Here is a 15,557-nt window from a genome sequence, read left to right as displayed (position 1 = left end):
TTACTGATGTGTCACCAGATGCTTGCTGTGGATATTCAGGGCAGGCTCACTCTGTGACACTCCAGAAATTCTGTTACTTGCTCCCATTGCACACAGAAGGTACTTCATGGGTTGGTTAAAGGCACATCTCACCTGTATGAAAGTCGCTGAGTTTGGCATTGCTTGATCAGACAAAAAAACCCCAACATTAAGATCAAATTTGCCAGCCACATGGTTTTCTGGAAGTTTCCCGTTTTGTTTTGGTGACTTAAAAGCAGCACTTAGATGTCTTTTTCTACAAATGTAGGGTTCTAATGTTGCCTTGTAGAACAGTACCACCATGTAGAGATCCTGAAAAACAGTTTAAAAGATGTTATTTTAGTTTTTAACATTGTTGAGCGACTGGTGTTGGCGCATAAAGGCAGAAGAGTTGTGCTGTAGCGAGAAAGTTTCTGTCCTGGAGCAGTTTTGGGAATGAGAGGTATGTTTGTGGTCAGGCACGTTAAGTCTACCTGTGTATTTGGCTGTCATGCATTTCCAAAAATTACCATGAAATTTAACACTTGTTGCAAATTAACACCCTTGGTAAACACTGTTTTGTCTTCTGTTTTCTTCTGGAAATGATTGGTGAGCCAAGTGAAATCAGTGAAACTATTTCTGACCTGGCCAGTTTATTCACCGTCAGGAGGGAGATGAACATGGTTGAAATGCAGCCAAGTCTCCCAGAATAGGTTTTCATAAATGTAGCTATTCATCTCTAATCCTTGGGGTGTTGGCTTTGCTGCCATTCGCTGTTGTTATGTGAAAAGTAAGGCCAAGATTTACCACAATAGTTTTCAAGTGAGAAGTTACTGTTCTGCTCATAGAGATTGGTGTAGATACTCAGTTTTGTAAGAAAAACCCCATGCTTTTTATCATATAAAATTATATAACAAATAAACTCCTCTGCCAGTTGTAGCTACATATTAACTTTATTTATTACTGTACTTGCAATCTTCAATTACCTTTGGAGTTCCGCCCGTGTTAAACTGAATTAAAAAACGTCTTAAGGCCATGGAAGAAATGTACCTTAGCAGTGAAGTTTGTGACCCAGAAACAGGGTTCCACAGGTTTGTAATCTTAGAAACCAAAGAGAGAGATCTCGAAGTGTCAGAAGTGTTCAGTGCTTTAGGTGCAGGTGACTTGTTGAGGGACAGAGGTTGCCCATGTTTGAGTCTTGGCAAGTGGGATTTCTCCCTAAACGCATTTGGCAACATGTATGTTCCTAAGAAAATCCTAAGGAAGGACAGCCTGAAGAAAGCACTTTGCAGTCTGTCACACTACTAAGTCAGTCAATGTTCCCTTAGGAGCTATTTTCCCTCAGGAGCTATGAGTGTCAGTATGGAACAAATCCAAAGGGAGAACAAATTAAGTCTAACTATGTCAAGAGCATTCTTCGTTGGGCTTTATAGCTCAACCTGCAAATATGAGTTGCAGGATTAGTGTTTGTTGAGGCATTTCTCTCATTACAACCCCGGAAAGGTTCTTTTGTGACAAATCTGTGGTAGACATTGTTACATCTTCATTGTTATTGAAGGCAAAGTCTCCATTTGCTGTTTAGTTGGCAAGTCAATCGATTTTGTACTGAGCTATTATAGTGAAGTCTTCAGAGTTGTGAGTTATTTCCCCAGACTCACCCTCATGAGATTCTCCAGCACAGTACCTGAACTGTGTGGTGTGATAATGATCTGGGAATGCTCATAGGCTGGTGCTGACCTCCCTAAATCTCGAGATGAAGCCCTGTTGGTGTCTGTAGCAGTGACTACTGTCTTAAAACCAGAGTTCAGTACTGAGTGTGGAGTAGGCTGTGTGGAGGGTCACAACAGGCTTTCCTGTTTCTCCATGGAGCTTCAAGAACGTTGCTCTGCATTCCAGCCTTCACGCTCTGGAGCAATGATCCTCTCTCCTCCCACAGCCTTTGCACAACACGCTCCTCCAATTTGCAGTTCTTCTGGCGAGGGTGGGGAAGTGTCTTGTGCTCTCAGCAGTCATTGTTTTATGGCTTCATTAGGGCAGGGCAGTGATATGTGATGTTTTACAGTTAGACAGACGTTGTCCTGTTGGTGTTAGTCTTTTTGAAAATATAAGATAGTGGGTCTGTTCTTGTTAGCATTAATATCCTCTGATGTGGTGTTGTGGTAAGGCTGATGTTTGTATCAGGAATCTTTGCCAAGAGACTTAAAAGTAAACATGGTTGTAGTAGTTCCTTTTATTCTGATCAGCGCTTGGCAATGAATCAGCAAGCTCTTGGTTGGGAGTCTCTTGGATTCCCTTGTTGTGTGAGCATCTCCCTGAGCCATCATCTCTGATCAATCATCTAATGAATTCCAATAGCGAAGCAGTCACATATGATGTTGAAAGTGCAGAAATTGCAAACAGAAGGTCCTTGGAACTATCACAAAACTGCTCTGAGTGCTCTGGAGGCAGAAGGACTGCTCTGGGCAGAGGGAGGGAAGGAAATAATACCTTCTTCTCTCCTTCACTGGTATAGAGATGCCAAGAACCTCAGGATGACCAGAGTCAGTGAAGTTGTACCTCACTAAACTGGAAGTTTCATTTTGCTGGAGTTTGTATGGCTGCAGTGGTTTTACCAGCTCGTTCACTCCCCCACTGCCCTGATGGGGAGGAGAATGGGGCCAAAGCAAAGCTCATGAGTTAAGAACAGTTCAACTATTGAAATAAAATAAAACATAATATATATAAAATTAATCTAAGACTAATAATCAGCTTCTGTTTCTTTTGTTTGTTTGTTTGTTTTTTGTAATTACCCCAGTGTGTTAGAAGAATTGCTTTTGGTTTTCCCCAAGTAATTTTTTTCAGTGTTAGTGGTTCCTTATTTGTGGCTGATGAACTTCATAGGAGCAGTGGCTCATCCCTGCGGTGCAATCAGCAGGGTGGTACCTTGGCATACCAGTTCCTATCCCATGGACTTCCTGTTAGAAAAACTAGACCTTGGGGGTATCTGTTTTGCTTATCATTACTGAGATTTATATCAAAATCACCAGTGTTCTGTGCTAAGGGCTGTTTGCTTTTTGCATCCCCTCTTTGCAGCTGAGAAGCCAGTAAAAGATGCACTTGCTCCCAACCTTTTTTTTCTGTGCTTGATTATCCCTAAATGCCACTGTGTTACATTTGTTCTTTAAGCTGAGGCTAGAAAATAAATCTTATGGGGAGGATGCTCTACTTTAATGTAGGACATGAAACAAAATAGGGCTGGTTAATTATTTTAATACCCTGTGGTTCTCCTTGGGCATGACAGAATCTATAGAATGAGGGAATATTGAGGTGTTGATAAGAAATTGGTGCAGTCCACCTGGGATAGGGATTTATTTTGTGTTTTGGAACCTGATGTACCCATCCAGTGTTTTCATGGGTGTCTGTTCCTGATCAAAAGACAAATCACCACTTAGAATGACGCTATTTCTGCTGGGGCTTTGGGGTTTTTTCTCGCTTTCTCCCAGGATTAACCATGATTTTTCCTTGTTCCGTTTTGATGGAAAGCCTTTAATGAAGTGTGATGATTTGAGGAAGTGCTGTCTCCCAACCTGTTGTAAGCCAGACCCTCGAGTAGAAGGAACCTTTGTGTTTTCGTTACTCCTCCGTCACACTGACTGAACACGAAAGGCACACTTGGTGCAGAGTGAGCAGCTCTCCTGCCTTAGGATGTACATACTTTTTGATTTTCTTGCTTGCTTTGCTTTGCTTTGAGCCCTTGCTGTCTCATGTTACCTCTTTCATTATCTTTTTCCTTTTTCATTTAGCTCAGTATACCCAGGATGATGGAATTAATTTCCAGTCCCATAGTGTTCCTCTTACCAACACTAATATGTCTCTGGAAGATCAGAGAAATAAGTTTTTCATTCCACGTCCATCATAAGTTTATTGAGAAACTGTTGATCTTCTGTCCTAATGTTTTCTTCTATTACTTTACTGAAGATCTTTGAGGGTTATGATCTTACAAAAGTCAAATCAATTCTCAAACAAAAAGTTTTGCCTTAAAGGCAGTTTATGGCCTGGAATTCCAAGCTTGAATTTATTTCAGGTTTCATATTTTGGGACTGTGAAAATGGAGGGGGAATATGCTGAGGTGGAACTGGGTGCCTGGGCAGGTTGACATCTGCTGCACCTCTTAGACTTGATCCTACAGCCATTGCTCCTCTGAGAACTTCAACAGTGAAAAACATTTGACGATTTGTGAAGGAACAAAGTATACTGTATGGTTTGGTGAGCCCAATCTTTGAAAGGTTTCTTCTTAGGAGCAAGAGAGGGTTTATCCAGCAGTTGATGCCTAGGTGAAATTTTGAGACCTTCCTCTGCGGTCAAGAGATGGTTAAAACTGCACTTTATATCCATCCTTCTGCCTTGTTATTAACCCTCTTGGTGCTGTGTGCTCCACTTCTTGTCTCCAACAGAGTCTCTTGAGTTTTCCCCACAGTAACAGATTATTATTTTAAACTGTGTTGATGTTCTCATGCTTGCTACCTGTTTTTTATTTTATATTTTTATATCTGCAGTAAAATCCATGTGTCATGTCCTGGACTCAAGATTTTGTGGTCTAAAATTTGAATTAAATGAACACCCCATTATATCATTTGTAAATGTAAAGCTTTTTTTTTTTTTCCTGAGAACTTCTCCTTTCCTGCCCTGCCTGCACAAATGAAAACAAGGTCTTTTTCAGTTCTGAGATGATTTAAAACTTCTTGGTTGGCCAAATAGCTACTTAAGACTTAATTGATTCTCATTTCAAGAATATGCATGTGAAGTTTAGGCCTGTAGCTACTCAGTGAGAGCCAAGTTATAGACCAGGCTTGTCCAGTGTTTATATTGGAAACTTCCCTAAAGTTCACTGCACAAATCTGGCTAGGCACTCTTAGAATTGTTAAATATTTTGTTGCCAGAATAACACAATTATTACATTTAGTATTACGTCTAGTTTTACATCTAGAGAGAGAAAAATGCTTGGCTTTAGGGTGCTGTAGGCTTTATATAATGGTTTATTGTTCCAGGTGAGGACTGAGAATTTCTGGAATATTTTCCTCTTGCACTGTGAGATCCTGGGTAGGAAAAGCTGGTTTTATTAGAAATAATACACTGAGCTTTGCTAATTTGATAAATAGGGCACATGTGCCTGTGAATGACTCCCTTTCTCATTTGTGTTTAAAACAATGCAGGTCCTAAAGCACAAAGATCCTCTCTAAGGAAGGAATTCTTTCCATTTCAGAGATGAAAGTTTCAAATTGAGAGTGTGTGGTGAAAACTCACGTTGCCAGTTTTTCTGTCCAAGACAAGACAGGACAGGCCAAGAACCGAAGTGTTTCAGGATCACATTCACAGTAGTAAATAATTAATTTTTTTAAAGTATGTTCATCTTATATTTGCTAGTAATTTCTCTTAAACTCCCTTTAATATATTTGGGTTTACTTTTTCTGCTAATTTTAATGTATGAACTGAATATATTTTCTAGTTAGGATTTTAATTTTTGCTGATTATAAGATTATCTGCTTTTAAGAACTGTGAAGTTTTAAGGGGCTGTATAGTAGTTAAGCATTATTGGTTATATTTCTGTTCCACGATCACAGAATCCCAGACTGGTTTGGGCTGGGAGAGACTTTAAAGCCCATCTCATTTCACACCCTGCCATGGGCAGAGACACCTTCCGCTATCCCAGGTTGCTCCAAGCCCTGTGCAAACTGGCCTTATTTGTTGTAGAAACTCCATAGGATCTGTGACTGCAGTATATCTACCAGATAGCTTAACATATTTGCTGTCAAATTATTATATATTATATATATATTTTGTATAATATATATATGTCCAGTGTGTGGCACCCAGCGCAGCTGAGCCTTCAGCCCATCGTAGGCTTCAGCCCAACGTGTTGGTAGATGTTTTGATTAGACTTAATAAGATGCAGTTAAATCAGTGTTATTGTGGCAGTTATCAGTCAGTTTTTGTAGATTAGTAGATTCATTCATTTACTGAAGAGGAAAAAATCCTTTAGGAGAAGCAGTTTTGCAAACAGAAGGTTCAGATGTGGGCACTGCGAGCGTGGACAAGGTGGTGGCACTGGGGATGGCTCACTTGTGGTACCACCACTGGTGTCACTCCTGCTTTCCTAAACCTCAGGAGTTAAGGCAAGGCAAGTGCTCCCCGTTGTTTCCTGGGGGTGCGGAGCCGGGATCCTTGGAGGAGAAGGTAGGAGCTGCCGGGAGGTTGGGGAACGGGAACCGCGGCTGTTTGTTTGTGCTGTTCTCAGGGAAACAGCCCTGTGCTTACATTCCTTGCAAGTTAATAGGGTCGCACCAGAGAGTACACCTGACTTGGATGACCCTTTTCTCCTCCCAGAGTAAACATTCCCTCCTAGCCCAAGTTTGGATCAGAGGGATCAGCTGTGTTGAGTACTGAACCTGGATTGGAGCAGGGTGAAGTGTTCCTGTTCCTTTCCCTGACAGTACTCTGAGCTGTGGGGAACAGGACCTGAGAACATCTACCAGACCTGAGTGTTGGGAGATATTGGAGGTTTAAGTTTACAGAAATGCCTGAGTTCAAAAGCCAGCTCAGCGAGTAGAAGGACCTCAGTCTAACGCAGATATTTACATCTGTTTAATTTAAGGAGTACACATTTGCCTAAGAGCTGGCAATGATGTGTTTTACTTCTGTAAATTGTCACAAACGGTGTTTATGTGAAAAATGCTTTCACTGAAGCACTGCACAAACCCAGTTCCACAGGTGAAGGTCTGAGCCCTGCCAAGGGCCCAGGAAAGCACAGGAACAAGCACCTTCCTGGGAGAGCCCTTTGCACAAACCTGGCAGTGTTTGCAACTACCTGTGGAAAATGCTGTTGAAATCTTTACTGAAATGTGTTTGCTTAAATTAGGTTTTCATTTTAAATCTTCCTTATGTTCTCATCATTTTTTACATGAAACCTCATAATTATCCCCAAAGAAATGTTCAATACAGACTTTTCTTCCTCTCAAAGTTTCAGGCAGTAACTGGGAAATCATGTGGAATCATCTGATTCACAGATGACTTTCAAAACAGTGTTCAGAGCTGTTTGAAATAGTATTTCCTGCTACCTAATCATCATAAAAAACTACCAGTGTTACTCTTGTAAAATAATACAGGAAATGCAAAAGGCAAATATGTTCCTCTTCTAAGTAGGACAGAAATAACTTTTTTTGAGTTTTCAGTGCCACAGTACAGCTGAGCTGCACAAAACAGCACAGAAAGTGTCTTCTTAGTTTCTCATGACCAAGAATGAACCATCTAATTCTCTTTAGGGAAATGTACACAGTCAAATCCCCTACCTGGCTTGAATCTTTGGCATATTTTGCTTTTCAGAAACCACATCTTTATCACCCCTGATTAGAGGAGGTCTGGTAGCTGGAGAAGTGCTGCCATATTTTATTAATGTAGTATTTGACAGCTGTTAACTAGTGAAACCAGAGATAGGTGCTCGCTTGACTAAAAGGTGTGCACCTGATACCCGTCACAGAGAACCCAATTAACCTTTAGGCTCCATATATTGAATTACCAACCTGGCTGCTGGAAATTGGCTGCAAATAAACTTTCAGACAAAGCTGGTTTTGCTTGCTCAAATGGTCTTTTGCTATTGTGTGTGGAATTTATCAAACTAAATATATATATATAAATATGTAAATATATATCTCCAGGTTACTCCTCATGGTTTGTCCTTGGGGGTAAAGAATGTTCATCTCTGCTTTCTCACCACTAAACTGACAATCATTTGTGAGTTTTGTGGGGCATGTACACCTTGGTTTTGTTGGGAATAGCTGTAGCAAGCTGGTACACACCTCTTACACTTGCTTTACCCATCCCTCCCACTCCTCTCTCCCCATTAAATAGTGGGAGCAAATAACACTCTTGGGATCGATTCTCCACTGAGCATCTGCACAGTAACTGATAGAGGATACTTTCCAGGGGGTATTCTGGGCACAATTATCGGCTGGGTGAAAGAATATCTATTATTAAAAGAGTGAAAATCTGTTGAAGTGAACTTGAGCAGTCACAGGAAACTAAAGCAACTGTTGGATTTTGGGCCAGCGTTGCCAACCTTCAGTAAACCGTGTGATGTGATGCTGCCGGTATTTCTTGTCTGTGTGGTATTTTAGCTATGCCAGTTGTACTCCAGAGAAACTGAGGGGGTTTTGCTATTTAATGAACTGTGATGTTATTTGTCTTTAGCAAAAGACAGTTGACAGGACGCCCTTTTGTGTTTATGTGACCTCACAGAGTGAAAAGTAAATTAATCAAATTCAGTAAGCCAGTTTTTTATGGGAGATAAAAACATTGCTGCAGTAGTATAACCAGCTCTTCTAGAAACAAATATTTGATAGTGTTTCTATGGTGAGATTTTCTGTTTGTTGGGAAAGTTTTTGATTTTGTTTGAAATGCAGATGAATTTATACACTTGTTTGGTCTGGTGACTTGTTTACCTGATGCCACTTGTACTTTTCTCTTGCAGGAAATCCACGACTTGTTTAAAGATTATGAAATCAAGTATTGTTATGTAGACAGAAATAAAAGAACAGGTAAGAACTTAAAAACTTCCAATGATAGATGCTTAAATTCTGTGAGGAACATCGTCTGCAGTGTATGAAGTCATCAGCTTCTCTCCTGTCAATCACTTGGGCTCTTTGTCCCTCAGGGCCTCTGTTGGTGGCTCAGTTTGTCACCTTTCACCGAAGGCTGTGGGAAGTTGGAAATTTAGTGATGTTGGCCAGAAGTGAGTTGGTTCACTATGGTCTCCCTTAGTGAGTGTCTCTTTGGGACAAAACTAGCACCAGCTGTCTGAATTCCCTTGGAAAACTGATCCTGAGGCTTCTCTTGGGACAAACCATGTGTGCCTGAGGGGAAAACATACCCAGATGCTTTTGCAATTTGCCCGTGTCAGAAAACACTTTTTCCCTGTGAGGGTCACCAGGTTGCCCAGAGAGCTGGTGGAGTCTCCATCCTTTGAGATAACAAGAACCCATCTGGACGTGGTCTTTTGGTGGTTGATCCTCTTTGAGGAAGGGGTTGGACAAGATGACCCTGCCAACCTCATCCAGTCTGTGATTGTGTGAAGTGTTTTATGGGCTGAAAACCCAAAAAGGATCTAATAACCTCAAAGTGAGAACTGGAGGATGTTGTCAGCAAAGATATTCAGTAGTATCTGTAATGTGCTGACTTCAGTAGAATATTTAGTAGTAAATAATAGCAAATAACAGTCTAATAGTAGAATAGTAAATAATAGACTAATAGTAGAACATCTAATTTAGTTCCCCAAGTATAAAATTTTGTTGGGTTACATGTAGTGGTGTTTGTGTTTCTGTAGCCACTTTTTGAGTTAATTGCTCTTGATGTTCAATTGATAATTCCAGCCTTTAGACAGATAAGCTGTAATATATATTTATCTATTGCATCTTTGGGGTAAACCTCAAACTCTTATTCCTTTTGGGGCTTTCAGGGGGAGGGAGAGGTGTAGTAAGTGCCTCTAAAGCTATGGGAGGTATAACCTGTGTTGGTCTCTTGCAGCATTCGTTACTCTGTTGAATGGAGAGCAGGCTCAGAGCGCCATTCGGAAATTCCACCAGTATTCCCTGCGTGGAAAAGAGATATCTGTGCAGCTCCAACCCACGGATGCCTTGCTGTGCATCACTAATTTGCCCATTTCATTCACCTTGGAAGAGTTTGAAGAACTTGTGCGTGCCTATGGCAACGTGGAGAGGTGTTTCTTGGTGTACAGTGAGGTCACTGGCCATTCCAAGGGCTATGGCTTTGTGGAATACATGAAGAAGGACTCTGCTGCAAAGGCCAGGCTGGAACTTCTGGGGAAGCAGTTAGAGGAGAGCACTCTGTTTGCACAGTGGATGGATGTGAACCAGCTGACCACAAACCTTATTCACTCCAAGTGCCTTTGTGTAGATAAATTACAAAAAGACTGTGCTGACTCAAAAGAACTGATTCAAGCTTTCTCCCTGAAGTACAAACCTGTGTTCTGCCAGGTGGGTTGGGTTTCTATCTTATGCAAAATCAAGGTTTCACTCTTGCTGTCTTTGGCTTTTGTTTTTCATAGAACTGGTGAATAGTTGTGCATCCGCAGTGTGAGATGTGATACAAATGCTTTACTGGTATGGGTTTGCAGTGATGCATATTTGGGAATTCTGCAGGATACCACTCCCATGAAGTGCCAGTAAAATGTTAGTAAGACATTCCCTCCTCATGTAATTTATTGAAAATAATTTTATTTTTGAGAGCTTTAAAAGTGATGGTTTTATTGCTTTTTAAAGCCAGAGTGTATGAAATAGTTTACCTGATGAAATATATATATGTATATATGGATTTAATGAATATATTAAGAAACGTCTGCAGATATTTAACCTGTGTTTTCCCTAACTGAGGAGGATACAGACTTGGCACCTCATAGTGCTGGGCTTGCCAGGTGTGGAAGTGGTACATCTGTAGGAAAGTTTGCAGGTACAGAAGAGGTAGATCCTTACAGGCCTTTGTAGTGTAAATACTTTCTTCTTATCCTCACGGCTTGCGAGATACGAGACCACAAATAAATGTTGTGGTGCAGACAGAGTACCAGAAAGAGGCAGTGGAAAGAAAGCTTTCCTTGTAGTCACACAGTTGTGATTTCCATTACTGGGTTGCTTTTGTTGGTTTTTTTTTTTTCCTTAAGTCTCTCGGAAGGCTGCTCAGGGATTGGGAGGCTGCTCAGGAATTAAGGGATAAGAACCCAGAGATTCCCAGTCTGAGAACAGAAGGACCATCAGGCTGTCTGGCCTGACCACCTGCAGGCCACCACATCCTCCTTAGTGCTCTTTTCGAGCCCCAATAATTTGTAGTTGGCCAGAGTAAATATCCTTAGACTTGCTCGATCCAAATATACCAGGAGATCAATAAATTGAAGGTAACTCTTTCCAGAAACTGCCCATCCTGTGCTATTTTGAACTCATGTCTCTTTTCTCAGTTGGATGTATCTGGCTTCAGCTTCACCTCACTGATAACTAAATTGAGGAGCTTTTACTCCCTATTATTTTCTTCCTGTAAGAAGGTATTAAATGCTGCAATCAAGTCTCTTGCTCAATCTTTGTTTAATTAGCTAAACAGATTGATCTCTTTAAGTCTTTTACTTCAGGGCTTTTTTTCCAGCTGTCAGATAATCTGTTATCAGCTCCTCCAACAAATTTCCAACATCCTTTTAAAAATTCTGAATTTCAAAGAATACCAGGCTTCTCTGATAAAGGTGGGTTTCACTAACAGGATTCTGCTGTGCAGTTAGAGGCACTTAAAAATTGATTTTTACCTCCATAGTAATACTTGGGTCACACCTGCAGTAGGTAAGAAGAGTCAGTTTGTGTCTGCATCAATAAATGGCACTAAATACATATTTGTGTAAAATCAGGAGGGAGGAGATAGGAAATAAATAGTTCAAATTTGATAGATGCAAAAGGGAAGAGGGTGGATGAATTCTCATCACCAGTGCTAATTAATTATGAGTGAGGTGACCCAGAAATTAAGGACAAAGAAAAGAGGAGGAGGAAGACTCAAGAAAGTGTGAAAAAAGCAAGGAGGGGGATGTAACATGAAGGGTAGAGATATAAGGGGAAAATTAGGAGAGGACAGAGCAGCAGAAACCTTGGTGGGGAGGGAATTTCAATAGAAAATGACTGGGAGAAGTGTTTTTGTCTGGAAAACTCCTTAGCATACCTCTTGTGCTGCTTTCATGGCTTAGTTCTGCTCATAACTCTGATCAGTATTTCATCATGTAAATACAATCTTTTACCTGAAATATTTAGCTGACCTCACAGAAAAAACTCTGGTTTATTTAATTTAATTTAATCTTATTCATTTTATTTCATAAACTCTGGTTTGTTTCATCTTATTCCACAGTTACCATTTATTTCTATATCAGTTTGATTTTTCCTCTATTGACAATAGAAATATTCAGTCAGGAAGAGCTGAAGCCAGACACTTACACGTGGATATTAGGGAAAATGGCTTTTCCTAAGACTTACAGGAAAGTGTTTTGTCCTTTGCTTCAACAAAATGGACCAGAAAACCTTTCAAGAAGGTCTCCACTGTTATCTGATAGGGGCAGGGGTTTTTTTCTTCAGTCCTGTTTGCTTGGGAAGTTTAAAAATTCCTGAATTCTTTGCAAGAATATTGGTAGCTGCAGTTCCACATGTTAAGGGAGTTTTTAACTGTGTTTCAGTTTCACTGAAAGCAAAATATGTATGTTCCGTGGCTTCAAACCTGTCTTTTCACAAGTACCTCAGGTCTTTACCAGTGCATCTAAACTGATATTGAAGTAAAATACAAATATAAAATATAGACACACTCACATTTATTTAGCATAAACACATCTGTGTGTGTATTTATGTATCAATATGTGTATTCTCCAGAGCTCTGGCTTTAACAGTGCCAATAAACATCTGACCACCCCCTTTTTCTTCAAAAGCTTTGAAATTTAATTTTCAGCTCTTAGTGTAAGTTTGTAGGGCTTCACAACTGGGAACAGGTTGTTTTCATCCAATGAAATCTAGAGATTTCCTCTCTTCCCCATCAGAGCTGGTGTCAGGGTATCATTTCTATTTGTTTTGGGACTGGAGATTTTGGCCTAAGCTTCATCCCTCCCTTGTCACCCTCTTTTTTTGTTGAATTTAAATCTGCTCATTCTGCTATAAAACTCTACTAACAAAGGCCAGAGCACTGTGTGACACGTAAGCCTGTTTCCAGTCTGCTTGATTGATCAGTCTGGCATCTTCTCTTGGCAGTAGACACAACCACAGACTTCATATTCTCCTAAAAGGCACCAGATACTGGTGGAATTTGCATTGTTGCATGTTTCAGCAGCTGCCCCGGAGCTTGATGAATGACATTTTGATTATTGCAGGCTTCAAAACTGAAGAATAATGAGTTTATAATTCTTACCCTGCAGAATAAAAATTGGTGCAGCATCCAGCTGTATTTACAGTTTGCTTCTGATTCCTCCTTTGTTCTCTATATATGTGTTAAATACATTTTTTAGCTGAGGTTCTCCGTGAGACCACAGAATCAGCTAGGTTGGAAAAGACCCCTGAGATCATCAAGTCCAACCTTTGACATGACACCACCTTGTCAACTAGACCATGGCACCGAGTGCCACATCCAGTCTCTTCTTAAACACCTCCAGGGACAGTGACTCCACCACCTCCCTGGGCAGCCCCTTCCAACGTCTGATCACTCTCTCTGTAGAGAATTTCTTGCTAATGTCTAACCTAAATCTCCCCTGGCACAGGTTAAGACTGTGCCATTTAGATTGGAGCGGAGGTGGGAATTGAAGTAGATAAGTATGAATGCCAAATGTCCTATGAAAACATGGAATTCAAGTTACAAGAAACACTTTTGAGACAGGAACGTCCTGGTTTGGGTGGGCATTGATCTCGGTATCAGCTGGGAAAGGTTTTGGAAGAGGTAAGTGGAAATGCTGCAGGGCAGTCCCTGGAATTGGCCCTTTTGCTCTGTTGTTGCAGTTTGCCCAGGATGAGGACGGTGGCACCGGCGACTTCGCCGTGGTCGAGTACGAGAGCGCAGAGCAGGCGGAGAAGGTCCGGGAGCTCACGGATGGAATGACCCTCAAAGGGAGGAGAGTCCAGGTGTCCTACTGTGCCCCCGGAGCACCGGGAAGGAGCACCTTGGCAGCACTTATAGCAGCACAGAGGATGGTGAGATACCTGCACACCTCTCCTCAGGATGGGTTGGACACTGGATTTGGGACACGGGGATTCAGCTGCTTTGCTTCAGGAAAGGGAGCCAAGCTTTCGGAAGCGTCAACATTTTGAGTTGCTTGGAGCAACCTGGTCTAGTGGAAGGTGTCCCTGCCAATGCAAAGGAGTAAAATGAGATGATCTTTAGGTCTCTCCCAACCCAAATCATTCCCTGATTCCATAATTCTGTATAGTCAGTCCAGTTCAGGCTCTTTCCAGGGCAAAGCATGGACACATAGTGCCAGGAAGAAGGACAAAATATGGCCATAAGATATCACAAAGTTACACCTACATATCTCTGGGATTTTAGTAAATTTAATTTTCTGTGAGAGGAATCATTCCAGTTCAAAACAAAACTAACTGGAAGTGCAGTTGTTTGACAAGCTAAAACTTGGTTTAAAACAGAGAGGAAGAATTTGTCAGTTTTAAGATAAATTTCAAGGTAGTAGAAGAAATAGTTTAATTTCATGCTCAGTATAAAAGAAAGCTTTTTGCACCCACGTCTTATCAAATTATTTCCTAGAGAATTGGCTGTGATAAGTGTTACATGGAGGTGTCTTAAATGCAGAGACACAGTTTCATCACTTCAGCCAAGTCTAAACCACTTCTTTATAAGGAGATGAGTAGTCTGCTATAAGTGAGTATATGATATTCATGCCAACAGTGCCTCTCTTACTCTCCTTTGTTGATAACTCCATTTCGGTTTAAGGAAAAAAAAAAGGTATGTCAGGAGAAATAATATGCTTGAAGTTCTCTTGAAATAGTTTGTTAGGTGTTTCATTGGAAGGAAAAAGAGCAGGAAATAGGGAAGGAAATGTTTTCTTCTGTGTCAAATGAAATGTGTACACTGACATCACAAAAGTTTGAGGGATTTACATATATTCTTTGTTTTCTCCTGCCTCTAACATTTTTGTATCTCTCTTCATTGGAGATGAGGAACAATAGGAAAGGCTTACTCCCAGAGCCAAATCCAGTGCAGATCATGAAGAGTTTTAATAATCCAGCAATGTTGCAGATGCTGCTGCAGCCCCAATTGCGTGGCCACGCTGTTAAACCTGGTGAGTTGTTTTAAAACAGAATTCAAAACAGAAACCCTGTTCTTAGTGGTACAAGGCTTTCAGCAGAGAAGTAGAAATTCTGTTTAAAACCTGTGCAGACTGTTTCAGTGTGTTTGAATAGACAGTTTCACATTTTATGAAAGCAAAAGCAAGAGGTGGTTTGCTATGCTCTTGTGTTTGGGTAGAATTTAGTGTTACCTACAGATGTCTTTGTATTAAATCTGTGACCTCTGAATGTTTATAGCAGAAATGGGTTTAGAAAGGAATATCCTCTGCAAGACTTTGGTGAGTTGAAATCTGATTCTAGATTGAATTTTGCAGCCCGAGTCTTTCTGCTGTTATTCCCAGCGTAAAGCTTTATTCACCTGGATGGTGCCATAGCTGTGCAGAGCATTTCATAACAGCATTAGCCAAAAACATTTCTGTCTTCTCATTAGAGGGGTGTGAATAAACACATAAAACCCAACATAATTGCATTTTAAATGGTGAAAATATTAGAAACAGGACCAGGTAATTAAAAGAGTCAAGTGGGGGTCAGCTAAGAGTATGTGACACAATCTACTGACAGAAGATACACAGAAAGGGTGTGTGAAGTGACCACTTCAGTGAAGGAACACTTCAGCTAATGCTGAATTTCAGAGCACTTCAGATAATGCTGTGGCCCTGCAATGAGCTCAGGCCTTGCTGCATCTTCCAGGGAAACTCATCTCTGGAGGAGCACCTGGAG

General features: G+C 40.8%; 1 protein-coding gene across 8 annotated transcripts in view; it reads left to right on the top strand.

The window, feature by feature from the left end:
* RAVER2 (ribonucleoprotein, PTB binding 2) overlaps positions 1–15,557 on the top strand; it is a 28,345-nt gene that overhangs the window by 1,336 nt on the left and 11,452 nt on the right. For all 8 annotated transcript variants that reach the window (XM_064664975.1, XM_064664970.1, XM_064664969.1 and 5 more), the window contains exons 2-5: positions 8,501–8,567; positions 9,553–10,022; positions 13,539–13,730; positions 14,704–14,830. In XM_064664975.1, coding sequence (XP_064521045.1) covers positions 8,501–8,567; positions 9,553–10,022; positions 13,539–13,730; positions 14,704–14,830 — 856 coding nt within the window. The remainder of the gene's footprint in view (positions 1–8,500; positions 8,568–9,552; positions 10,023–13,538; positions 13,731–14,703; positions 14,831–15,557) is intronic.

Source organism: Pseudopipra pipra, chromosome 9 (assembly GCF_036250125.1).
Source record: "Pseudopipra pipra isolate bDixPip1 chromosome 9, bDixPip1.hap1, whole genome shotgun sequence".
NCBI classification, from domain to species: domain Eukaryota; kingdom Metazoa; phylum Chordata; class Aves; order Passeriformes; family Pipridae; genus Pseudopipra; species Pseudopipra pipra.
Note: the sequence above shows the minus strand (reverse complement) of the source record. Positions and strands in the feature narration are given on the sequence as shown.